Source organism: Anopheles stephensi, chromosome X (genome assembly GCF_013141755.1).
Source record: "Anopheles stephensi strain Indian chromosome X, UCI_ANSTEP_V1.0, whole genome shotgun sequence".
In the NCBI taxonomy this organism is placed as follows: domain Eukaryota; kingdom Metazoa; phylum Arthropoda; class Insecta; order Diptera; family Culicidae; genus Anopheles; species Anopheles stephensi.
Genome location: NC_050201.1, coordinates 11,256,201 through 11,282,932, shown reverse-complemented (window position 1 = coordinate 11,282,932; position 26,732 = coordinate 11,256,201). Strand labels below are relative to the sequence as shown.

The following is a 26,732-nucleotide window of genomic DNA, read 5'->3' as shown; positions in this document are numbered from 1 at the left end:
TCTAACATTTGTTCTGAGCATCTTTCTCTCGAAGATGAGTTTCGTCAGTTTTTCCATGTCTCAGTGAGGCCTATGTGAATATCCTTCACTTAACAGGTGCTTCATCCTCTACACGATCCTTGCCTGATTGCCTGGTTGCAAGTCATCCATACTACTCACGGTCCAGCGCCGTCGTCTGCCAACCCAATATGTGGACCATTCTGGAGGTGCCATCCACATCGTTACTCGATTGCAACGTGGGATTCATATGAGTCCTCCCGTCCATTAGGAACGGCCTGAAAAGATTGTGGTAGAGTCGTTCGAGTCATGGTAAGACTAACCCTTCAGGATCTGGGTAAGCCGCAGTAATAGAGCTTATAATTTGCCGTTCGACTCTCCCAATGTTCTTCTCTACATATAGGGTCAAAAATCCTGATCTAGTTCTAATCAGTTTTTGTTGCCAGGGTCGCTGATAGTGCCTCCATCATGGTGGGTTTGACCTAGTTAATCTCGACCCGAGGTTCATGATCGGTTCATTAAGCTACTTCAAGAGAGACCTTCAAATCAATTATGTCTAACGTATACCAACATCTGGAGTTCTTATTCGTCGCATTTGGAGAAGATTATATCTATCGACATGAGCATTGAGAGAGCCTTCTCTAGCACCAGACTAAAGAGAACTGATCATCCAGTTACGAGTAAACTAAGTCAGGGAAGCCAGTGATGTCGAAGAATCTTACTGTTCCGATATTACAAAACAAGATGGCCTCAATGTAAGTCATCGCACTGATGGTTCGAGAAAACACCTGAGAACATTTCTTCTGCTCAGCACTCGACCATGATCGGTTCCCCTTTCGTTAACCCCTGTGCGCATAATATAATCCGCCAAGATGCACCAAAATCAACGCCCAAAATGAGCCGCCAGCGTTCGCATTAGGATGGCCCCGGTGCCAAAAAGGCATCCATTACGATAATATGATGCGCTTCCCATCATTCATTTACGCTCCTGCTTCCACATCCGCAACCCACATACCCGGGTTGCTCACCCGCTCATTTTCTCACTTTCACACGCTTACAGCACAGACACACCACCACGGGCCGCACACTTGGCTAATAGTTACCACCGTTAATGAAAAATGGCAGCAGTTTCCGTGCTACCCCCTCCCTACTCTGTAATAGGTGTCCCGACACCATCATCCCCCCTCTGTCTGTCTGCCTCGTGTGGCAGTGGCGGAGCAGCAATTGATGCCACAATTATGCCCGCGTTGATGCGGATGGGATGAGAAAAGCGGACACAGGGGTTTATCGAAAGTGAAAATCATCGTCCCACTGCCTCCGCTTGCCACCGGGACGGATGTTTTCCCTTTTTAAAGTTCCCAAACCGCGATGATGCTGCTGCTGCTGCTGGCCACACGTTGTTTTTTTTTTGCGAATCGCGCTGAAGACGTACTGGGTGTGTGAGAAGCCGCGCTCAAGAAGCCAACTGAAGATTGCTTACAGTTACTATTATTTTAAGGGGTAAAAAAATAACAAACAAATACACACGATTTTATTGCCACATAGAACATTACACGTATTTCAACACGTAGTCCTTTACGTGTTCTTTTTTATTGAAAATTTATGCAATCGAAAATATTACGCAAAACAGAACGATTCGCCCGTTTTTATTTTTGTGTTTTTGTGTTTTCTAACCGCCACATGGTAATAACTGTACACGGTGATCCTATATTCACAGCATCGCTTGTAAATTTACTATAACGCTCTGTCCCGCGCTTACGCTAAACCTTTCAGAGAGGGGGGTTTATGACTGTGGCACGTGGGGAGGGGAGGGGAGAGTGTGGAGAGGAAGTAGGAGAGGGGGAGGAGAGTGTGGAGAGGAAGTAGGAGGGGGGGGGGGGTTGCGCAATACAGTAACCGACGTTCCGACTACCTAATGTACTGTACACGTTCTACACCGGCCGCTTAGACGTTAAGTTATAAATTATTTTGTGCAACTAAAAATTTGGTTTGCAAAACAAATATAAAACAATCAAGATAAAATATTTCAAAAAGAAGACACCACGGTACCTTGTCATCTGGGATTCCAACTTTTAAAACGCTAGCAACGCTTGCAAAGGAATATCGGCCACTGTATCAGTGCACAACCCGGTCTGCATACGGTTCTAGCTTGTAACTAAAAATAATTCTAGTGATGTGATTTGCAGTGAATAACAGTAAGCCAACACAGGAAGCGAAAGAAAAAAAAAAACTAAACCAAATCCTGTGATGTGGCTAGCTCAACCGAAAGCTCACTCTTTGTCGCTTCCTTCAAGTTCAAAACAAAACAAAAACAAGCACTATATCACAAGTAATGGGCGTTATTTTCCTTTGATGATAGGATTTGGGAAAATAAAGTACCGCTAGCACTCGCCCGCCCTAAAGTATGCCGTTTCAGTGCCGCTCTGGAATCGATATCCGGTCGAAACTACCACAAGTCGCTGCCAAACCGGGAGAACAGCACAGCGGGCGGGGATGAAAGTAACAATTCTACTCTCTGCAAAGGTTCGGCAGGCTCCCGACACTACTCCAACAATGGAGCAAATACGTTGGAGAATCGGTTCAGCGGTACGATAACAACCTTAATCTTAATCGTGTTTTGCTGCTCGCCGACCATGTATTGACTAAATTTGCGCGCCCCTAGCTGCAGCTCCTCGAACGGTATTAAATTATCGATATTCAGCACCCGTTGATCGTTGGAGAAGTAGGCCATGCGGACGTGACAGTTGCGGACGTACTCTTCATCGTTCATCATACCGCAGATGAGGACGCCGATCTGTGTGGGAGAGAATTGAACGAAAAAAAAAATTGTTCTACATTTTAAGGAAAAAGGAACAAAATGCATAGTTGGTAGAGTAATACAAGGTAAATGTAGAAGCCAGAAACGTTTTCTATCGTATACATGGACGCTCTGATCCCTAGGAACCATGTTTCACAATGATAAAACCACCAGATAATAGACAGGTACAAATTGGGATGCTGTTGTGTTAGACAGAAGGCATCCATTTGGATAAATAGTTTTCCGTTGGACTTTTTGTTACTAAGACTAATACGTTTACCCCAAGGCTCAATATGGATCGGCTGAGGTAAGCTGATGTGGCGAGGGACTTAGCGACCGCGCGTTGCCGGAGGACACCACTACCGAGACGATCTTCCTTAATGACCACTGGACCACGGTGGAACAAGCCATCAGCACCACGAACGAACCAACGATTGGCTACGGGACACGTAACCAGAGGAAGGAATCGTTTGAAGATGGGTGCAGACTCTTTTAGGACAAGAAGCGCTGCCTCGGGAATTCAGACGAGCAGCTGATGAAGCAGCTATCTATGATCGTCATGTACCGCAACGCGGTCATACTTACTTACTTATCAGGCGCTACAACCGCTTTGCGGTCTTGGCCTGCTGCAACAATCCTCGATACCGCTCACGGTTTAGCGCCGTCGTCTGCCAATCCGTTATCCCGGCCGTTCTGGCGGACGCATCTCAATTTGGGCCTACCACGCTTCCTCTGTCCGCATCGACGGCCTCAAAGGACTTAACGGGCTGGGTCGTCCGGTGTCATTTTCATGACGTGACCAGCCCACCGTAGCCTGGCGAGTCTAATGCGCTGTACGATAGTGAGATCATCGTACAGCTCGTAGAGCTCGTCGTTGTAGCGGCTCCTCCATTGTCCTTCCACACATACGGGACCAAAAATGCTTTTGACCATCTTCCTCTCGAACGCGGAGGAGGAAGAGGGCTTCGTCAGTCTGGACTGAGTCCACGTCTCAGAGGCGTATGTGAGTACTGGGACTATAAATGTGCTGTACAATCCCAGCTTCGTCCATCGCGACAGGTGTTTAGAGCAGTGGCGGATCAACCTAGGAGCGGAAGGAGCGGCTCGTCGGTTAGGGAAGCCTCGGTTAGCCGCGTCCGCGAGGGAAGTCCTGTTGTTTCCCTTTAATATAAAATTAGAGGGGACTCAACTGCCATTCCGCTCGGGCCCTCCAAATGCCTTAATCAACAACTGATTTAGAGTGGAGAAGTTTTCTCAGGCTGTAGTATGACCGGTTGGCAGCCAGCACCCTTGCGCGTAACTCACCATCAATGTTGTTGTCGGTGGGCTGACTTTTGACCCCAGATAGGTGAAGTTTTGGACGACTTCGAAGGTGCGGTCACCTCTCTGTACATCACCCCTGCGTAAATCAGTGTTTGTTAGCAGGGCCGCTGGTGGTGCCACCATCATTTTGGTTTTCGCCTCGTTAATCTCCAACCCGAGGTTCTGTGCCGCACGCTCGATCCTTTGATAAGCTTCCGCTATATAGGAGAGCCTCAAACCAATGATGTCTATGTCATCAGCGTATGCCAGGACTCTGGATTGACTTATAGAAGATGGTCCCCGAAGTGTCCACCTCCGAGTCGCGGATGGCTCTCTCTAGTGCCAGATTGAAAAGGAGACAGGCAAGCCAGCTCTCCCTAGCGCAGGCCCTTGGTGGTCCACCTTCACCTGGCATGTGATGATGGCCATTGTCATTCTTACAAGCCTGGTAAGCTTGGCCGGGATTCCAAAAGAGCTCATTGCGTCGTACAGTTTTACCCTGGCTATGCTGTCATATGCGGCTTTAAAATCAATGAAGAGATGGTAGGAGTGGAGCTGCTTCTCCGCCATCTTCTCTAAGATTTGCCGCATCGTGAAGATCTGGTCTGTGGTTGATTTTCCGTTTCGGAATCCTCTCTGATAGTTTCCGACTATCTTTTCGACGAAAGGGACAAGTGACGCGGTCATAGGAGAGAGATATCTTGTCAAACTAGAGGTGATTGACAGGTTGCATATAAGTGTTTCTTCAACAGACACCCAAACCGAGCAGATGCAGGAGACAATGAACCAGGCGAAGAAAACAGTGGAGAGGAGCACTACAACAGCCAGCATGACAATGACAAAATGCCACCAGCCATTGGATGAAGTCATCAGTGCCCACAAGTCGGCTGGCAGCGATGGGCTGGTGGCAGAACTAAAGGACGAGTGGAAGCTGGCTGTCATTCACCCAGTGTACAACAAGGACGACAGATTGAACTGTGCTAACTTCAACTTTACTTGACTGTGCCTACAAGATCCTGTCCCGCATACTCTTCTGCAGGTTTGCGCCACTTGCTATAGATTTCGTTGTAGGCTATCAAGCTGGATTTGTTGAAGGGAAATCCACGACCGACCAAATCTTCACTCTACGACTGAAATCCTCCAGAAGTGCAGGGAGCACCGGATACCCATGCCACCACCTGTTCATCGACTCCAAGGCAGCCTACGGTACAACAGATCGGACCGTGCTATGGAGTATGCGGCAGTACGGTTGTTGCTGCAGTGCAAGGTGAGAGTGTCGAACATGCTGTCGGAATCGTTCGAATCTCATAGGGGACTGAGGCAAGGGGATGGACTCTCCTGTTTACTGTTCAACATCGCTCTGAAAGGTGTCATGCGCAGCGCGGGCTTCGACATCAGGGGCACGATTTCCACCCAGTCTCTCCAATTCCTTGGCTTTGCGGATGACATCGAAATCATCGGACGGACATCTGCGGCGGTGTGCGAGGCGTACACCCGACTAAAAACGTGAGGCTGATAGGATTGGTTTGAGGATCAATACGACGAAGACAAAGCACCTGCTTGCCAGAGGCTCTGACCGTGATAGAGCACGACTCGGCAACAGAGTCTTGGTTGACGGCGACGATCTTGAGGTAGTAGAGGAGTTTTGCTACCTTGGCACGATCTTCGGACTTCGGACAACAACTTAAGCAGCGAAATCAAGGGGGAACGTGCCTACTACAGGCTCCACAGGCTACTGAGACCCAGAAGCCTCCTACAACGCACGAAATGTGCCATACATCGCGCACTGACACGGCCGGTAGTCCTCTACGGGCATGAATCCTGGACTGCTGCTGGAGAAGGACACCAATGCACTCGTCATTTACGAGCGGTGGTGCAAAAGATAGGGAGAATGAACCACGAACTAGCTGAGCAGTTTAGTGATGCAGACATCCTGACGGTTGTCAATGCCGGAAGGATACAGTGGTTAGGGCCCTACCAAGAACGAGCTCGCCAACGACCCTCTTGGCACGAGGCGTAAAGGAGCACAACGAACTCGGTGGTTGGATCAAATGGAGTCAAAGCTAAGGGAGGACTTCTCATATGGGTCACGGAGTACTCGACAAGGAAAGGGTTAATGTTCGTAGGAGGGAAAGCAAAGAAGAAGCATCTGGTGCCGTTACGCCCCAGACAATTCCCTGAACCCGTAGGCATACGTACCATGTACCGGCGTTCCGTTCGCATTGCCGACTGGCTGGTAATTCTTAACCGTACCGTGCGTATGATACTTTCCGGTATTTCCCGATTGGTGGCCGCACTGTAGATACCGATCAGCTGTGCCGGTTTGTAGCGTACACCGAGCGGGAAAAACTCCACATCCCAACCATTACTCTCTTCTAAAATAGTAAAAGAAAGTCCCATTAGCTTTGGCTCTACCATGGCGCTATCCTCCCGGCAGTGTACACTTACCATCGACATCACTGAAGTTGGTGGGTGAAAAGAACACCGACGCGACGCTCGAATATTTTTCCACCTTGTGGAAGTAGTTGACCGCAATCTCCAAACTCCACAGGTCGCTGGTGTAGAGCCGCGGTGTGAAAAACAGTTCACCCGTTTCGCTCTGCCGTATGGCACTGACTATCTCCAGGTGGCGCGAGTGAAAATTCATCCCGTCCGCTACCCGCGCCACGTAAAACTCTTTCAGCATCCGCACGGACGCACCGCTCATCAGGACGTTCGCTAGCTGCGGTAGGCTCATCATCGCGAACCGTATGTGTACCAGCACACCGTTGATGAGCTTATTGATTGCACTTTCCCGGTCCTGTTCCCGCATGTCGGCCCGCTCCTCGATTGCCGTTTTCTGGTACCGAAACCAACACTCGACCAGCTCGTACAGCCGGAACTCGCTGCGCACGACTAGATCGTTCTGCTGCAACAGCCAGTTCATCAGACCGAGGCTCAGCTGCTCCCAGCCCGGGTACGCCACTATCCGCTCCAGGTTCCATTTTAGATAGTTCTCCAGCAGCGTAATCAAATCCTTCCGACCCGGGCAGATGAGCAGCGCATTGTGCAGCCACTCGACAAAGTGTCCTTTGGCGGTCGCTTTGTTAACGTGGCGCTTCATGTAGTCGATGCAGATCTGCACCAGATCGTGGATGTTGTACTTGTCGGCGAGCTTCAGTATGTACACGGCCGTATCGACCGAGATCGTCATTTTGCCGACGTACATGTAGCGCAGAAACTGGGGAAACACGTCCTGGCACTTGTCCTCCTCCTGCAGTGTGATGACCGCGTCCCCGAACTCGCGCCACGTCGCGTTCATCAGCATCACCTGAAACACGTCGCTGCTGGCACAGAGAATGATCCGGTGGGCTGGATATCGGTTTTCGCCCACCACAAGCGTCACATCCGACATAAGCCGTTCCGCGTACAGGTTGGCAATCTTTTGCAACACACTATTTGTGTTGTAGAGCTGAAAGAGTGGGTTACGGGGGAACATTAGTATGTAAAGCTATAACGAGTGTTTCATTCGAAATAAATTGATTTTCGAGTGTGGGCCATTTAACCCGTATTGAGATTCTGGACAGGGAGACAGGTAATAAACCATAATGGACTGAAAGATGGTCCTCAGTACGGAGGAACGGTCCGGATGGGATTTAAACCTCGGTCCTGCAGTATGAAGACCGGCGCCGTTATCGCCCCTACCACCGCTCCTCCTCATTCCAGCTACGAATTAATAAATTCAACGAAGCCAGTAATGGTAGGTAACTGCTGAGGTTGCAGTGTGGAAGCAAAACAAATCTCAGAAAAGGTTGATACGATGAGTTGATGGACGTCGAATAGTGCAACAGGGCGTTGTCGATGTAGCAAACAATAATGGGGTTATAACAATTTGACAGCAGAACCCCCGAAGCGTACCTGCATTTTAATTTTTCGCTTACAAGGAAAGCATAATGTGGCGATTAATTGAAATATTGGGTTTTAACAAAAACCTGTTTTCACTCACCATTTTTAGTCCCATGTCGCCATAATCCTGGACGTCCACCATCGAGCAGTCTTGGGGGTATTCACAGCAGTCCGTGTCCAAATCCATATTGCGTTTCCGGTTTCTTCCGGCCTTCTGCTAGAACAGGGTGCTGCAGGGGGTGGGTGGAGGCCTGTACACTAAAGCATGCCTGCCCTGCACGGTACAACGACGCTATTATTTACAATCCTAGCTGGTATGTGGTTCGTTCCTCTTTTGCGACCAACCGAATGGTTGGTTGGGTTAATGTAGATCACAGTTTCGACCCTACGGCTTGTGGCGTGTTAGGGTCAGAAAGCGGGCATTACAAACCATGGGACTGTTTCTCCCTGTTTCCACCTCACTTCCTCCTCCCACGTCTAGCGATGCAATAGGTGCAACAAGCAACCTAACGCCTTGTTGTGATACCAATTTTCCTGCTGTAATTGCGTTCTGAAGCAAAACTCATTTCCCCGAACTATCGAGCAGCACCACAGGCTGGCAAGGCAGTTCGCTCGTCGATTTGCACCGCCCTACAAATCGTTCCAACCCAAACCTGGGATCCTTTCCAGCAGCAGATTGTATACACACAACTTTGATAACCAGTCGCTAGTCGTGCGAGCTGCAGTTCGACACTTGTGCGAGTGTTTTTGGGGTGACGAAATCCGTGAGCCGAATTGGGACGTGTTTTTTTCCTCCAAATTACGCAGGGCCTTTTTCCTATCGTTCGGTCGTTCGACGATTCCACCAGCAACGAGAGATTTTCAACACAACACAGTTGCGGACAGGGGAGGCCTTGGATAAATGCTACCAACAGTGTTGCACCCAGGAGAATAGAACGCTCTTTTCGTGTTTGACACAGACGGTGTGCACAAGATGCACACACAGGTGGCGCTGTGCCAGCTGGGCTCAGGGTGTATACAAACAACAACTTTACATGTAAACCCCATGTACACCAGCGGTAAACAACTTTATTTTGTTTGTGTTTGTTTTGCAACAGTATCAAATTTCCATTGCTGTTGTTATTGCCTGTCTTCTAGTAAAAGGAATAATTTACAGTGCAATTCAAATAATTCTTAAATGACAACAAGAGTCAAGAGCGGGATGTTTTGGTTGATGTTTTGGAATGTTTTATCAACATGCAACAAGAAATGCGCATTGCATGTAGCAGGTAAACAATGCATGATGCACACAACAAAGGTTGGTATGGAACAGCAATTTCGCAGCGGCCATTTTAGTGGTGAATTTTTGAGTCGAAAACATTGGCTGGCAGCACAACACCGTCGTGGGGTCCGGTAAAAATTTTAGGGAATTTGTATGGGAGATGGCAAAAGCTTAACATTTCCGTCGTACGATTGAAACAATAAATATCTTTGGAAATTTTGACAGATAAAGCCGTACAAAGAAGCTGTCCCACCAGCCTTATGGAACATTCCATTAGTGCACGTATGTTGAGTTCAGACATAAATAGCTTTTAATTTGTTCCCGTAACTGATGGGAAACATCCGAATTGAGAGAGAGAGAGAGAGAGAGAGAGTGAGAGAGAGAGAGAGAGAAAGAGATAGAAAATGCGTTAGTATGGTTCGTTTGATAAATTATTTATTCATGAGAAATGGCCAGACCGTTTTGCTGATGTACGATAGAATATTTCCATTTTCTTTCAAAAAACTTTTGCGCACCGCTTAAAGCAATCCTGTCCTGCTCGATCATTCATACGCTCTCCATCTTTCTTCACCTATCTTGCCTTTTCTAAATCCTACAAGGCATAGACAAACCAGCACTGTAAGGCATGTATAGAAGAGTTTGTATTCGATTATCTTTTAAAAAACGTTTGGGAATAAAAAAAACACACACACAGAAAGCAAATGAGTTAGTTTCGTGAATACGCTGAGAGGCCGCGAAAACTCTTAAGCTCGCAAGATATCCGACGAAAGGTGCGATCCGGTGACTGAGACGGTACTGGAACTGGTCTTCTCACTGCAGGACCGCGTATCGAACCCTATTCCGAACCGTTTGCTAGTAGTAGGAACGGGGTATTGTCTAGTAGCCGTCATAGCCTTTGAGGTCGTTAGGACAAGAAGAAGCCTAAGATGTTCAGTATATTTCGATATTATCCTCCAAACTCATATTGGAAAACAGTTCGATCGAACCCCCGTTTGGGAACTTTAACCCAGCGCAAAACATAAACAAAGGCACAGGTTTCGGTTGGACCTTTTTCGATACATCTTAAAAGCCTCTAACATTAGTCCTTTGCGTAATTATGCGATGTAATTTTTCCCCAGAACCCTTTTTGTCCGTTGATTCTCTGGAGCGGTGGTGAGAAACCTCGCTGTGGTGAATGTACACAATTATTACAGCAAACGCCACCTTGACTATAGAAACCTTGACCCAACCTCCGGGATAATCCGGGTCGGTTCGAATATCCGGCAGTTTTTTTTGTTGGAATGAGCACGGTTAAGCGAAGCACCGTTCCATCTCACTGGAGAAATGTGAAATAGCTTCAAGCACAGTCACACGCAGACACGCACACACATATAAAACTAAAATTGTCGACCGATGTATCGAAAAACACAGCTGCAACCTATCGCCTGACGGCGACCAATAACTCCGACATAAACGGCGCCATTCTAATCCGGCTGGTATTCGGTTTTGTGCTCGGTAACGGCGTACGCGTTCAATTAGCATCAATCCAACGATCATCGAACGCCGGATTGTGCCGTCGTACCGTCGTCACGTCAGCTGCAAGTGAAAACGCATCTCGCAGCAGCCTATGCAGCAGATTGGCTGGTTGCATTCCTTTCGAGGTTCAGTTTCGCAGAAGTGGAGAAAGCTTGCACAGGCGGAAAAGCGGTGTGGCACGATCAACGACCACGGATTCGGAACACCCGGGGTAAGTGTGCATTATCATACCATTCACCGTTCAAATCCGTCTCATTGTTTCAGATGTGTTTTGTTTAGTAGCCGCTAGTGGCCGGACCAGTAGGAGCTGCCCGTCCGTACGTTCCCCGGGGGTGGGTTAATTTCACCATTTTGGTGTTGCTCACACACTACACGCGCTTTCCGATTCGACTTTCATTAATCATAATGTATGTTAAAAAAAACTCCACCTGCAAAAACAATGCCATTCCATCGATCGAATAGAAGTTGACAGCGCTGCATCGTTATTTTTTTCTTTGTGTGTGTGTGTTTTTTTTGTGAAATGTTTGTATATGTACACCCCAATGTGGGGTGGTGGGAGAAGGTAGAATAACGGTCGGTGTTCGGGGGTTTTTGTTTTGCCCAACGTTCTGGCTCAAAATTACCAGTGGCGAAAAAAAAGAAGCACAGGAATCCCTTTTGCAGAGGATTATCCATACGGGCGCGTACAGAAACGCAGCGTTCAGGCGAGAGAAGCCATAGAGTGGCCACGGTATCAGGGACGGGAAACTGCTTGGGGAAATGGGAGGCGAGCTGTTTATTTTTTAGCATTTTGTATTTGCTTTGCAACACAGCAGATGTGTAAATGAACCATACCCCGGAACGTGCAATTCTAGTAAATCGGTGTGTACGGTGAAACCTGCTGGATATTCCGTAGCCAGGAAAACATTCACCACCTGCATCAGCAACGCTCTGTCACAAGCTGTTTTCGTACGTGCATGAAAGTGCATCCAGTGCATCGGTGAAGCGTATATAGGTCAGGGTGTGTGTATGTGCGCATAGCATGTCATCTTTCCGCATTTAAGCCGAAACATTGTTTGCTACCTTCGCCGGACATTGACGGGATTTTTAGTGAATTTTATCTGTGCCCACAGTTCTCCAGTAACACATTCGATAGCCAGACGGCGGAACTGGTTCCCCGTCCAACATACGCTGCGCTCTTGCATCCGAATGGAAATGGATAGCTAGCAAAAACCAACACACGCCAAGGGTGCGTTACGGTGGCACCGGTTGCGTAACCACCGTTTCCCACTGAACGCTGGAAAAGGTTTTCCATCTTCCCCACCAGACACATTCCAACCGATTGTCCGTAGGCGGGTTTCTTTTTTTTTTGCGCGTTCCCCAGCTCGGCCTTCGTGGAATGTGTCAGATAAAAATGAGATAATTTGCATCCGTGCATCATCTGCAAGTACTTCAATAGCACACGTGCACACGATTTGCTGCAATGGCTGCTGTCTCATACGAGCGGCAGAATCGGAGAAAAAATACCAAGCCTTGCCAGATTCATGACGCAGAAATATTCAATCAACCGAATTTATCCAATTATTCAACTATCAGTGAGCAAGAAAGGGAGAGAGAGAGAGATTGAGGGCTAAGAAAAACAAATTGCTAATACCACTTGTGGATCAAAAGGCAAACAACAGTACTGGCATGGCACGTGACCGTACCCCACTCCACTGGTAAGTCGAGCTTTACACAGCTGTTAGCTTTGCGCTTAACGCAGAAAACCGAAAAGGAATACTAATTGTTATTTGTTGTACTCTATTATGCCCTTTTATTTCAGTAGCCAGTCAGAGAAACCCTTTTCAAAACGAGCAGTATAATGCCAAACAGTTATTAATTACTATTGAAAAGTGGACAAACTGAGCGAGGGGAGTTCAATTTCAATCGAGCGATAAGGAGCATTTTTAATTAGCCAATCACACAATAATGCGCGTGATTCATGTGATGTATGTATATTGGTAGTGATATTGCTGCGTAAAGCCGCAACCCGTCGTGAGAATTTTCTGACCTTCATTGGCTACCCCCGTAGACTAGTTAGTCATGGACTCTGTCAAAAACTGACGAATTGCTCTAATTTCGTAGCGTTCGGGAAAAAAAAAACTTTTTCGATTTTTGATCCCGTAAATGGGGTAGGACTAAGAGGGAGTCGCTACTTTGACGAGCTTTAAGAGCTATGATCCGTGATCAGGAGATTCATATCATCTTCTTCTTTTGTCTAATGACCGCATAGATCATGCGTGCTATTTCTGGCTTACTAGACTTCATGATATCACGTTGTTGGATACCCAAGTCCTCAGTACGGATTTGAACCCCGGTCCTGCCGTATGAAGATCGGCGCCGGTGTCGCCTCTAACTACCGGACCAGAGAACCAGACCAGAGACCAGACCAGAGAAAACGCTCTAAAGGATATAAGATCCTGTGTGTCTGGAAGGACGATGGAGGTCCCACTACATGGAAGAGCTCTAAGAGCTGTGTGATGATCCCTTATATCGATATGCATGTGCTCTGTCTCAAGCTGACGAATTCCTCTTACTCGCGTGCGAGAGAGAAAAGGCACTGAAGGATTTTTGATCCCGCAAATGGGGAAGGATTAGGAAGAAGTCGTTACATTGACGAGCTCTAGGAGCTATGATCCACGGGAGAGGAGCGTACACTAAATGATGCATGGTCCTGTATGTATGGAAGGACGAGAGCGGCACGGTGGTAGATGCAGCAACGGTGCTGCTCTACATACGGATCGCTTCCCTGCAGTGAGCACTGACTATCCAACTACTTGGGATGATTAATTTTAGTTAGCTAGGAATGGCAGGCATGTCCTAACAGTAAAGGGCCAAGAACAGAGAGATAGAGAGAGTATGGAAGGACGATGGAGCTCCTACTACATGGAAGAGCTCCAAGAGCTGTGTGGTGATCTTTTCTATGGATATGCATGTGCGAGCAAAATGATTTTTTGATACCGTATTAAGGAGTCGCTTCTAGATAGACGAGCTCTGAGAGCTGTACGGTGATCTCACCATTGTGCAGCAAATTTGATTAAACTCTAAATTAGAGATTAGAATTAAATTAGCTGAGTTGTGTAAAGCTCAAACTGAGATGAAGTGATGACTTTCATGCGTCCATTAGTAGATAGCAGTGTTAGACCATCAGCGGTAGCGAGGACTTCCTAATAGTAAAGAAGAAAGCTTGGATAGCCAAAGGTCCTATACAACTGCTACTACGGTGCCACTCCAGGCCGCCCAAAAGAACCAGCGAGCAGGAGGAACTGACAAAAAGCGATCGTTAATGTACCGTATCACCAGATCGAGTGTTGCAATCGTCCGTTGGGGGGAAGTCTAGAAGAGAAAAGAAACAAAAACGACACATTAGCGCGGTTCGACGGCAACGGTTCGATGCAACACGCGTAAATCATTGTGATCTATCACGCGCACCATGCCCTCATCCACTTAATAGATTTGTGCTCATTTCGGTATCCAGCACACACACACGTTGGACGCGATTGAACGGCGAGTCATTTTCAATTACCGCTGCCGCATCAACGATTGGATTGAATTGGTGAAGCGTTTTCATCAAATTGCGAACAAGCGCGTTCTGTGTGTGTGCACCCCTTTTTATTGTGGAATGATAACACCAGCTTCCCTGATTGTGTGCTGCGTGTGTGTTTATTGCTTTTTGGTGCTTCTCGCGTGAATTTTGGTTGTTGTGTAGGGTGGATCATTTGTTTTCCATTTTTTTTTCTCTCTTCCGGTGCTTTGTTGTACAGAGGACACACACTCACAGCACCTGCTGCGCGGGCATTCATTCATGTAAATTATATTACAATTAACATCATCACACATCACAAAATGGTACAAGTTTCACACGTCGAAAAAAAACCCGGCGCCTCACACCACCGGAACCTTCAGTGCCAGTGTGAATAGACATTTTATTAGCAAATTGTTAACACCTTCAGACGGTGTGAACGGGACGTACCGTTTCATGTACTATTATCATTGATATTTTCAATGCTACATATTAATTTCGAACAGTGGAGCTAAACTGGATCGAGACAAAAATCAGGAAAAAAATCTGAAGCATTTTATAAATAACAATTAAATCTTTGAAACTGCTAATAGAAATACAGGGCTCTACATTGTAACACTATGTATGTCAACAGCATAAAACGCTAATCCAACAACGTATTTAATCTCGTTAAAACCTTCTTAACGCGGGAAAACAAATATTCAATATTAAATCTACAATAGAAACTACCTAGTTGACGGTGCTGTTTCTGACACAATAGTTATATGCTTTTAAAATCTTTGGTTTCACACTATGATTCTTGTATCATTTCAATTTATTCTAAACGATTGTGGCTATCTGGTGGTCGAGGCGTTGGTCTTCACACGGCAAGACTGGAGCTGTAATCCCATTCAGACCGCCATTCTGTACTATCCTTACTATCCAGCTACGGGGAAAAAATCAAGTCGAAGAAAAAAATGGCAGCCAGAGACCTTATCAACTCAACATAAACAGTAAAAACCTAACAAACTTATTATTAAAAGTTATTAGAAGTTTTAAAATGAAAATCATATCAAATCATCCAGTAAACGGTTAAAAATTCAAATTTTTAACAGTATAACATCGAACCACGTAGTAATTTTGGTTGGAATAATTCCGAAATTTCGCTGCTACCATGGAGGAGAAAAATGAATTCGGCTCATCCTATTTACTTTCTGTCACTATGGAAAAGTAGAATTATTCCATCGCTGCTATCATTCGTGAAGCATGGAATTTTCTGAAGGAGGTGAAACGAAATTTCGACAGCGAATTTCCCGAATTTTTTATTTTATATTTTGAGTTAGACGGCTTGACGCCGTATTGACAAATTTCCCGAATTATTCCACCCAAAATTACCACGTGTAATAGGGGGGGGGGGGGGGGGGGGGGGGATAGGGAAGGGGGATATGCAAAATCTTATCTGTTTTTTTTTTTCTCTGGCTTTCTTTGACTTGATTTTACCCGTAGTTGGATAATCAGTTCTGCCTACGGGGTGGCGGTCTGGATGGGATTTGAAACCCTCTCCTGCCGTGTGAAGACCGTTGCTACAATCGACTCTGCCACCGGACCACCCTATTGACTTGAAACAATTGAAATGATACGGAATTTATAGTGTAAAACCATGTTTTATATACAGCATATAAACATCACAGGTAACAAAATCGTAATGTTTTCTCGCTCCATCTAAATAACAAGTAAACCCACCAAAACGAAGAAGGATGATGATTTACCTGGGATTGTGGATTTTACTGAGTTGAATGTTTGTTTACCCGTGTTTAGAAGGCTTCACGAGGTTGAAGTGCATATACGATGTCGGATTCGCGTGTTACAATGTTGAACTGGCGTGAGAAACCCTGTACCATGTCGCTCTAAATTAATTACGTTAGCCTTCATGCAGAGAAATTGCTCACATGAAGCGTTTGAACCATCCCAACAAGATGGAACTACATCATCAAACTTTTTGCCTGAGTTTTTTTTATATTTACATATACACACACTCCATCAAGCCTATAACATTCAGCCTAGGGTATGAAAAAAAAAACCAACGCGAGGCATGATCGATTTTTTAATTAATTTTTTTTCCCCGTTTGCCGGTTCCATTCTCTGCCAACTGACATCATTTCAGCGAGGTTGACACAGCCATTTAGCTGCCTTTTTTTTCGTTGTGTGCTTTATTTCTTCTCGATGTGCTGTTGCATAAATAGTCAAAAGGCCACAATATCATTCCTCTTTCTCGTCGCTTTAACGAACGATCTCTCGCGGCACGTCGCGGCGGCGGTACAATTGTCGTCAGCTGCATCTTCACGTGATGCTCTCTTGAAAAACTAACAAACAGTGGTATGGTGGGTGGGAGAGGTAGGGGGTGGGAAACTGCATAATGCATGATATGGTGTTGGATTGTGTTGTTTTTGCCGCTGGAAATGCATCCTATTACCGGCTCGTAGACGTCGGGGTAAAACCAAAAACGTTTGTCTATCGATTGAATTTTGTTGTTATTTTGCAATGTAATTTTTTTGGTTTTTCATTTGGCACTCTCTACAACCTCCAGAGGTCATGGCCAATCATTTTTGGCTTGCTTGATTTGAATCTTATCCGTAGCTGAATTCGTAGTCAAAGTCCTACGCGTGTGGATTGATCGGGCAGGGTTTTGCGAATCCATATCTGGATCTGGCCTGTTAAAAACTATCTTTACAAGCTAATATCTTTACAGGATTTCTCAGGCCAGTTTAGCCTGTCTTCACACAGCAGGACCAAATCTCGTCTGGGCCGTTCCTCCATGACTATACAACTACGTGGTATCAATAAGTCTAGTAAGCCAGGCAGGCATGACCTAACAGGTCGTTAAGTCAAGAAAGAAGAAATAGTGTTACAATGTTGAACTGGCCTGAGAAAACCTGTACACCAATGAAAGGCCAGAGGCTTGAAAGGAGTATAAGGTACTGTACGCTGGTCCCAGGACCATTTGGAGAGTCCTGAACTCCATAAGGTCGCAGAGTTGAAAACCTTGTACCGGGTAAAATCAAGTCACAGAGAGGAAGAAGAGAAGAACTCTATAAGGTACCTGGTATAATATCTCCACTTGACCACTGATGCTGGCCCTATCAGCAGATTCAATGTGTTAGGGGCCTTCAACCTTCCAAGGGGGATTGATCCGCAACTGTATGGAACAGTGAAGATCCCTATCGTAGAAAACAACTGAATATCGTAGTATACTTATCAGGAACTACAACGGGTTTCCGGTTGCTGCAAAAGTCCTTGATATACCACAGACGGTCTAGCACAGTCTACTCGACAATATCACTGCCAAAATTAGGCCTCTTAGGCCTCGCCTGTTTGTAGTGTGGACTGACTATCCAACAACGTGGTATGATTAAGTCTAGTAAGCCAGAAATGGCAGCCAGGACCTAAGAGGTCGTTAGGGCAAAGAAGAAGAAGACAGAAGAATTGGTCGTTCTGTTCCATTTCCATAAAATTGTCTAGACCACTGGAACCTGGCGTGGATAATACGATGCCTAATCATGGGAATATTGTTGATTTAGAGATTTATAGGAGTTTTACCCAAAACATCGAAAAGAAAACTCCAAACCAATTTGGAAAGTAGAGGATATATGACTACAATCAAGATTTGCTGCCAAATTTGCCAAACGACCTGCTAGATTCTACATGCCTGTTCACGTCAAAGGGAGAATGCATTATTTTACTCCATCAGGGCTAACGTTTGGCCGTTACCCAACCTCTCCAGTCTAATCCAGTGGTGCAGCAGTAGTTTAATTAGCTTTCTGCTCCCTTCCTGTTCGCGGGAGATTGCGTCGCCCCACGGTTTCATTTGTCACCGTGACTACCGAGACACACCGTAGCGAGACCACATCCATCGCCAACTTATTATATCCAGAGCAACGCGAACGCGGTAGGCTTTAAACTGGGGAAGGTAACGGTGGAGGTCTCGCTTATCAGGTATCCCCGGTGGAAAATCGTAAATTTTAATTAAACGCTCCCGCTGTAAAGCACCAACGTCAGGCCCGTGGCACGCAAACGGGCTTCCGAAAACGAAGCGCCATCGCCGCCTCTTAGGAAGATATGGAGACATCTGATGATGAGCAGATGGGGGAAGATGCGTCCATAAAGACAATCCTCATCTGTCATATGACTGGCGCTCTCAGGTGGAACACACATACACACACACACTAGCTCCAACTTCTCTAGCTAGTTCTGAAGGTGGGGGGAGCAGAGCACACGACAATGATGCAGCTAGCCTTCCCAATATCATAGGTGCGCGTGTGTGTCGCTGTGTGTAAATAGTTAGAAACGGTAAGTATGGAAAGTTTATAAGTAGGGCAAAGGTAGTAGGGCCCCACCAAGCGTATTGGGACACTATTGCGCTATTAATTGCGTTAGATAATGAGCGAAAATAGGCAAAGGTGTAATTAAGCATACTTGTCAGTGAGCTTGCTGTTGTGGCTGTTCATCATCAAGTGGGTGGCGATATCTTTGGGCCTGTTGCTGGTGTTGCTGTTGTGTTTATTACTTTCATTAACACCGAGGGACCGAGGGAAAGAAATCAATTGATGAGACACACACACACACGCTCAACCACAAACACGTACACCCATGCAGGGCTGACTTATCTATTTTCTTTCAGATAGCTTGAGCAATTTATTGAGTGAAGAAGACTTGCTGTTGCTGCTATATAACATTTTCGGGCACGATCTGGTACCCGCGTGCGCAAGAAGCCGACGGCGACAGCTCCGGGTCTGACGTAGTTTCTGATTGACCGCTGTATCTACTGCTTGCGTGCGTCTACGCGCTGACAGGCGGGCACGGTATCTGGAAGTGTCGCGGGCGCGCACAGCTCTACAGTGTGCGAGTGTGCTAGTTCTTACTGATCCACGGCTGTAGATAGAACGTGGCGAAGAAGAGCGCGGTACCTCTCCGTGTGGCCTAAGCCTCCTACCTCTGCCCTAACAGCTGTGGAGGAGGACGCAGTGGAACACGAGATACATGTATATATATAAATGTATTTATGCTATCGCGATTCGTAGCATTGATTAGCAGTGTTCGTTAGGAAGTCGAGCAGTGCGGATCGGGAGTAGGACATACATGGTCGCGATCGGAGCATAAGCGTTTTGTGCTGCACAACTGAGCACCGTCGTCCATCAAACGTAGAGAGTGTGTATATTTGAATTTCGATAGGCATAAAAGCGTAACGTGTCCGAATAACGTCTCACCAATGTTGGCGGTGTTGTAGTAGCCACCGGAATAATTAAGCTGGCTGTTATTACCAACTATTACCACATCCAGCAGCAGAACCTCTAGTGTAGCGGCGACGCCACCGAGGGTGTAGTGTGTTGCAGTGAGTAGCCGCTTATCTTGCACGGCTTTGTTCCGGTGATATAAATATCTACCGGAGGTGCGGTGTGTTTCGTACTGCCGGTGTGAATAGAGCAGGTGTGTAGTCGTGCTGGTGAAGTGCAAACTAATCGGAAGGCTCAGTTCTGTTCAGGTGCGCCCGGCAGCAGTGTAGTTTGAGCGACGAGCCATTGAGCTAGCTGCCATTCGGTGCGTGCCAGCGATCCAGCCACTGTGTACGCGTGTGTGCAACGCAGCAAACTTCAAGAGTCAACCTTCTCTTCACCCGGGCTGGGTTCAACCAACAAACACTTGCCAAGATGAGTATGAGTAAGTGTTTGCCACACCGTTCTACAATCAATCAGCAATACAAACCAACCGGGGGCTGTCCGGTGGTGCCCCGCAAAGTGCGTTCCGTGGAGTACGGCCCTAACACGTCGCTCTTCTCCGCAGGTTCGTACACCGAGAGCAGCTCGGAGGAGGATGATCTGTCACCGCGCGATAAGGTGCAGCAAAACTCCAAGGGTTACGCGGATTTCTGCGTCCGCAACATCAAGCAGCACGCGTTCGGCCGGCACGAGATCGAGATCGCCGAGCAGGAGATGCCGGGCATCATGGCGCTGCGCAAGCAGGCCCTGGACGACAAACCGCTCAAGGGTGCGAACATTGTCGGCTGCACGCATGTGAACGCGCAAACGGCCGTCCTGATCGAGACGCTGATCTGTCTCGGTGCGAACGTTAGATGGGCGGCGTGCAACATCTACTCGACGCAGGTAGGTATTGTAATTGTGGGGGGGGGGGGGAGTTTAGGTAATTTAGGCTGCATTTTACAACTCGAATTGAAGTTCGTTTTGTTGCACACGAACCATCTCCTCAGCATGGTAGTCATTTGGTTATAGAGGCTAGAAGAATTTGTTTGATACTTCAGGAAAGTGCGCACGGGCGCCATTTATATTTTTAGGCCAAGTCGGGTCGAGGACCCTGTTTCCTCTATTTGTCTATCTGGTTGTACTAAAATCACATCTGCCGTGTCCACACACAATCGATCATCAACTACATACTCGAAGCAACACCATCATTATACTACTCAGACTGGCCGGAAATCGTCACAGTATCGATGGTTGTTGCACTTGCTTGTTGCCACTTAAAAAAAAACCCCCCCAACAGTTTCACGATAACACCAGAGATACAGCACAACGATGGGTGAGGTTATTTTTCGGTCAGGTCTTTCTCCTCCTCCACCACCCGCATCCTCCTGCTCCTGCCGCTCCAACTAATTTACGACATTTCGCTGCGATGATAAAGATGGGGCAAATAGATAGAGTGTTGCGTTTCGAGCACGCTGAAGGTGAATAGAACGTCTCGCACTCGGTTATAGATAATGAATTGCCACTCGGAAGCATCGTTACCAGCGGGTCCACTCCTTCCCGCCCATCACCGGTGTGTGTGTGTGTTTTTTTTGCGTGCCAGTTGTTTTATTACTCAATTGCCGGGTTCCGTGCATATCGCCGTTGTCTAGTGACGTGTTTCTGAGAGTTATAACGTTTCGTACCAAACCCTTTCCCCATTTCGGGGTACCTGGCCTGCGTTCTACGGCATCTTCATAACTGCATTCGCTCGCTCGCTAGTCGGGTGTGAGGGTTGGTGGAGGGGGGGTTGAACTTTTTTAGGATGCATCACGTGCACAACCATCCACGGTCCGGCAAACATGGAAACTTTAGTTTATCTTTTGTTATCCTACCTAATAGCTGCTACTGGCAGATTTGCCAGTCCATCTGTTGACACGAGCATCAATTTCGCCCCCCGGTTGAACAATCTACATCACACTATCTACACAATGTAGATCTCTCCGGTGTGGTCTAGATACGACCGTTGCCGGTGGAACGAGCAGATTTCGTAAAATCGGTCGTGCACGGCGACACTGGGGCTTTTGGAGTGACACTTCGTCTCAAGTGAAGTTCGTGGTTCGTGATAACGCCTACAATCGGGGCCAACCGAGAAGAATGTGCTGGCGTCGTCGTCGGTCCTCGTGTGTTTGAAGAGGATTTTATCTGTTTTCGTTGACATGCATGCGATTGCGGGAAGGTTTGATTTCGTGCACCGAGATCGGTCTATTTCCCGTGTGGAGATCTTTCGGGTTGATGGTTAGGATTATGACTTATCGTATTTCCTATTTCGCTAGAGATCTTGCTAGAGTTATTTTGCTGAGGCTACTAGTTAATGGGCTTGAAACTGCAAAAGACACTTTGTATTTTATCTCGAGAGATGTATCCGATATGAATTCTGTATATTGCAGTGAGGTTCCATGTATAGTAGAATGGTCCGAAGTCTTCAGATCAGATCTGAATTTCTGCATGAATTATAAAATCTGTCTAGAAATGTTATGACGTTATCAATAGCAGGTTTGTTCCGATTTTCGTCTAGCCATTTACTTTGATTGTAAGGGGCTGTCCCTACTAGGAATACTAGGTTGTATAGGCAACTGGTTCCGGAACCCTGGAGGTAGCACATGCTCTGGATATATCTCAATAATATATATCCTTGATTGAAAATCTGAATTGTGAAGATCTTGATAATATTTCATGTTAATCCATTTTTTTATCGGCAAAAGTCTCTAAGTCACTTTCATCGTAAAGACTGTGTCGTTGAAGTCTGGATAGACCTATCCTAGTGTTTCCAAATGCGAATCTTCTTAGATGTCCTTCCTCGGGACTTTTAAGGATAAATAAAAAAAAACGCTATATTTCTCCATTTTATCGTTCAATCACACACACACACAGAATGAGGTGGCGGCAGCACTGGCCGAAAGTGGCGTCCCCATCTTTGCCTGGCGCGGTGAAATCGAGGAAGATTTCTGGTGGTGCATCGACAAGTGTGTACACGCGGAAAACTGGCAGCCGAACATGATTCTGGACGATGGGGGCGATGCGACGCACCTGATGCTGAAGAAGTATCCGGTGATGTTCAAGATGATCAAGGGCATTGTGGACGAGAGCGTAACGGGCGTCCATCGGCTGTACCAGCTGTCGAAGACGAGCAAGCTTACCGTACCGGCCATGAACGTGAAGGACGCGATTACCAAGACCAAGTTTGACAGCCTGTACAGCTGCAAAGAGTCGGTTATTGACAGGTGAGTTTGGCATGCTGCAAAAACAGCGGCACGTTGATTGATTAGCTGACCGTTGACAAATCATCAATTGTGCTGTATGGTTCTGCTCCCCCCCCCCCCCCCCCCCACCGTGTGCAATCTCTCTTCCAGCCTGAAGCGTGCCACGGACATTATGATTGGCGGTAAGCAGATTGTGCTGTGCGGGTACGGTGAGGTCGGCAAGGGCTGTGCCCAGGCACTGAAGGGGCTCGGCTGCATCGTGTACGTGACGGAGATCGATCCGATCTGTGCGCTTCAGGCGTGCATGGACGGGTTCCGCGTGGTGAAGCTGAACGAGGTGATCCGCACGGTCGATGTGGTCATTACGTGCACCGGCAACAAGAACGTGGTGACGCGCGAACATATGGACAAGATGAAGAACGGTTGCATCGTGTGCAATATGGGCCACTCGAACACGGAAATCGACGTGAACAGTCTGCGCACGTCCGAGCTGCAGTGGGAAAAGATGCGCTCCCAGGTCGATCACATCATCTGGCCCGGTCCGGACGGGAAGCGCATCATACTGCTGGCCGAAGGGCGGTTGGTGAATCTGTCCTGTTCGAGCATCTCGTCCTTTGTGGCGTCCATCTCGGCTACCACGCAGGCGTTGGCGTTGATCGAGCTGTTCAATGCACCGCCCGGTCGGTACAAGGCGGACGTGTACTTGCTGCCGAAGAAGATGGGTATGATGCGGAAGTGTCCTTTTTTTTTGGCTGTTACTAAAATCGCTTTTACTTCACAGACGAGTACGTCGCCAGTCTGCATCTCCAGACGCTCGATGCACATCTGACGGAATTGACCGACGAGCAGGCACGGTACATGGGCCTCAACAAGGCCGGCCCGTTCAAGCCGAACTACTACAGGTATTAGTATAGCAAGCGCGCTTCGTTCCCGGTTCCGGTCGCACCGTGCCGCCGCCACACCTTAGCCGTACGTTATTCGGCACACGTTTCGAGTTAGCATTTGTGTGCGTAAAGTGACAGATTTTATTTGACGCATCGAAAACGGAACGATCGTATGATGCGAGACCGAACACCGGCAGACTATCGGAAGAACAAACGCATTAGAACAAAGCGAATTTATGAAGAGAGAGAGAGATGGAGGGAGAGAGCGATAGATATAAAGAGGAAGAGGGAGGAGTAAGAAAAAAAAAACCCAACATCACTTTGGAACCTCGTAGGCTTTCGCGGGAGCCACCAAAATTACTGAAGCCCCACAAAGTTATACCAAGTTGTAATGATAGTACCGATAGAGCTATGCAGCGAAACACTTAACACTCAATTCGAAGCAGCGAAGAGATGCAGCGTGTTCCCCGAGCGCCATAAAGGACTTTCTAGGACGTTGTAAAACGCTGCACTACAGACACATACACACACACACTAGTACACTTACTAGCATTTAGGAGATAGATTAGTACGATAAAAAAAAACGATGCAAAGGAAGCGGAAGTGGACGGAAGCCGCGCTCAAGCAGGACAAACCCGTATCGAAACCGATGAAGCAAACGAATCCGCGTTTGCGGCATGTGTGTAGTAGTATTTGAGGTGTAGGTTGTGTGGAAGCGCGCGCGTGTGTGTGTGTTTTAAAGCACCAAGATTCTTTACGCTGGTGTGTTTCCATGTTAGAAATGTTGTCCACCGTTGCTCGCAATATTTTAGAGATGCAGATAAGCTTGCAAGCTATGCAATCCACGGTACACGAAGTGTAATTTTTTTTATTTTGAAAATTTAATCTATTCATTTTAACGCAATAATTGTGAAGAATATTTTTCATTGACCAGTGTATATTTCTTCTATGTCTCATTGGTGTAACTTTGAACATCAATCGCACGCGCAGACATTTTTTAATTGAACAGTGAATATATCCTCTGTACACTAAGTTTTTCTACTGCTTGAAAATCGAGCCGTCAAAAGTTTACTCGAACTTTTACCCGAACTCGAAGCTACAAACTTTTTTTTAAATTCACCTCTAAATCAGGCATAATCTTTTCTGAGTTTCCGCTTTGTGTACCAGAGGTTTCAGACGAATCCCACCTATGGGACTGTCTTCTGGTACGCAAGGGACTGAGTATAATTGTGATGGGAACAACCACTCAGTAGCGTGAATTGAATCAGAGTGAGTTGAGTTAGAATAGTGAGTTAAATGCTCACTCTACAAGAGTTAAATGTCGGCGCTGACTAACCACTGGCTCACTGCGTTTAAACTCTTTCAAAACGTTTTAACTCACGCAGTATGTTTTATTCCACTCCGTGAGTTAAATCTCACGACCGGGATTCAAATCCCATCTTGGTCGTTCCCTCACGGTGAGGACTGGCTATTCAACTATGCGATATCATTAAGTCTAGTAAGCCAGAAATGGCAGGCGTGAGCTTAAGAGGTCGTTAGGCCGAAGAAGAAGAGTTAAATATCGTTTCGATGAGTTAAAACACGTGCAAAAAGCGTATTCACTGAGTTAAAACATAGTGAGTGAGTTAAAACGAAGTGAGTGAGTGGTTAATCGGCACAGGGAGTTAAATTATAAATGAGTTGAAATAATTCTTAGTGATGATTTAAACCATCTCAGACATTGCTAAGCTTTAACTCATTCACTCATTCTGACTCAGTTTGCACATCACTAGAGTATAGCCAGCTCTGGGTACAGTCAAGGTCACAGGAAGCTAGATCAAACAGTAGGCCGTAACCTTTCGAGGTTGTAGTGCCAAAGTGGAAGGACGAATAGGACGAATGAGAAGAAGAAAAAGATGATAGAAAAAAAACATTTCGCAGTGGAAACACACGCAAAAACACACACACACACGAACGCATGTAGAAAAGTAATGAAACCGGAAATGAGGTACGCGTTCTTCCTTTGCTCTGTGTATAATACATACAACACTATATTAAAAACGAATTTCTTCCGCCGCTTATAAAACACACACAGACGGAGAATCTGCTCTGCACACACACACACTAACATCCACACTGAGAGAAAAAAAAATACCGGAAGAGGTAACGTCTTCTGCTGTGCATGTTTGGTGTACGCCGCTGCCTAAAACCCACTATCATCGTGGCTGTGTCTGCATGTGTGTGTGTGTTGGGTGGAATGTTAACCCCTTGTTATAAAAAAAAAAATCAGATGCGAAAAACGAAGAGTTAAATAGAGTAATAATTATTACGAAACCCCCGAGCGTACAGCAGCAAACACATGTAAAGGGGAGCTCATATATATAGGTGGGTGCAGAGCTGCAGAAGAGATCCTTTTTATACTATGTTGGGTCTTGGTTTTTTTTTCCTGTTGGAGCTTCACGCACAGCACAGCGTTTACTCTCCTCAACTAAACATTAATTGTCAATTAACTAAGAAAAAAGAGAAGGATTATAACGAACCTCCGAGAAGGGTTCGGAGGATAGTGACTGTTCAAAACTGTTGCTTGTGGTTTTTAACGCATTTCCTTTTGGTGTGTCCTGTTTTGCCATTTTGTTCCAAATGGAAAGCACGGCCATTTTGTGGAATACCCATGTTGGAGAGGATGGACCAGAGACCAGAACACAGCCAAAATATGGCTGTTCTGCGTTCAGTTCAGTGCTTCTATCAGGTTGAGGGACCCACTTGTTTCTTCTTGTGGTGCAATAATTGGAATATAATGTTTTTAGTTTACAGACAAAGAAACACACACACACAATGAAAGTGCGAAACACGGGGATAATAAAAAAAAGAAAATTTGTATAATAAAAAACACACACACAGAAACAGAAGAACATATTTTTCCAGTAAGTGAAACAAACTGAAATGAAGAGAGCGCGGGAGAGAGAGAGAGAGAGAAAGAGAGAGAGAGAGAGAGAGAGAGAGAGAGAGAGTAAAACAAACCGGAAGACGATAAATTATGTATGTGGCTGTAAGTGATGAACAAAATGGGGGACGACGACGGATGAAGGCGATACAGC

At 46.5% G+C, this 26,732-nt stretch overlaps 2 protein-coding genes across 7 annotated transcripts; one reads left to right on the top strand and one right to left on the bottom strand.

The window, feature by feature from the left end:
- Positions 1 to 1,546: 1,546 nt before the first annotated feature.
- Positions 1,547 to 9,213, bottom strand: LOC118507283 (BTB/POZ domain-containing protein 17). Its single transcript, XM_036045617.1, has 4 exons — positions 8,082 to 9,213; positions 6,545 to 7,547; positions 6,296 to 6,471; positions 1,547 to 2,791 (listed from the first exon to the last, which is right to left on the bottom strand). The coding sequence occupies exons 1-4, from the start codon at positions 8,166 to 8,168 to the stop codon at positions 2,540 to 2,542; spliced, it is 1,518 nt and encodes a 505-aa protein (XP_035901510.1). The 5' UTR covers positions 8,169 to 9,213; the 3' UTR covers positions 1,547 to 2,539.
- A 1,322-nt stretch (positions 9,214 to 10,535) lies between these two features.
- On the top strand, positions 10,536 to 26,662 carry LOC118507292 (adenosylhomocysteinase-like 1). Of its 6 annotated transcripts, none has more exons than XM_036045682.1 (7): positions 10,536 to 10,968; positions 11,040 to 11,089; positions 19,615 to 19,992; positions 20,116 to 20,435; positions 22,443 to 22,792; positions 22,922 to 23,493; positions 23,553 to 26,662. In XM_036045682.1, exons 3-7 carry the CDS (start codon positions 19,983 to 19,985, stop codon positions 23,678 to 23,680), a joined length of 1,380 nt encoding a protein of 459 aa, XP_035901575.1. In that variant the 5' UTR covers positions 10,536 to 10,968; positions 11,040 to 11,089; positions 19,615 to 19,982; the 3' UTR covers positions 23,681 to 26,662. The 6 variants fall into 6 exon arrangements, with proteins under 6 accessions (XP_035901575.1, XP_035901557.1, XP_035901567.1 ...); XM_036045691.1 differs by lacking the exon at positions 11,040 to 11,089 and having other exon boundaries at positions 10,567 to 10,968; positions 18,956 to 19,666; positions 19,807 to 19,992; XM_036045664.1 differs by lacking the exon at positions 11,040 to 11,089 and having other exon boundaries at positions 10,560 to 10,968; positions 19,356 to 19,992.
- Positions 26,663 to 26,732: the final 70 nt, after the last annotated feature.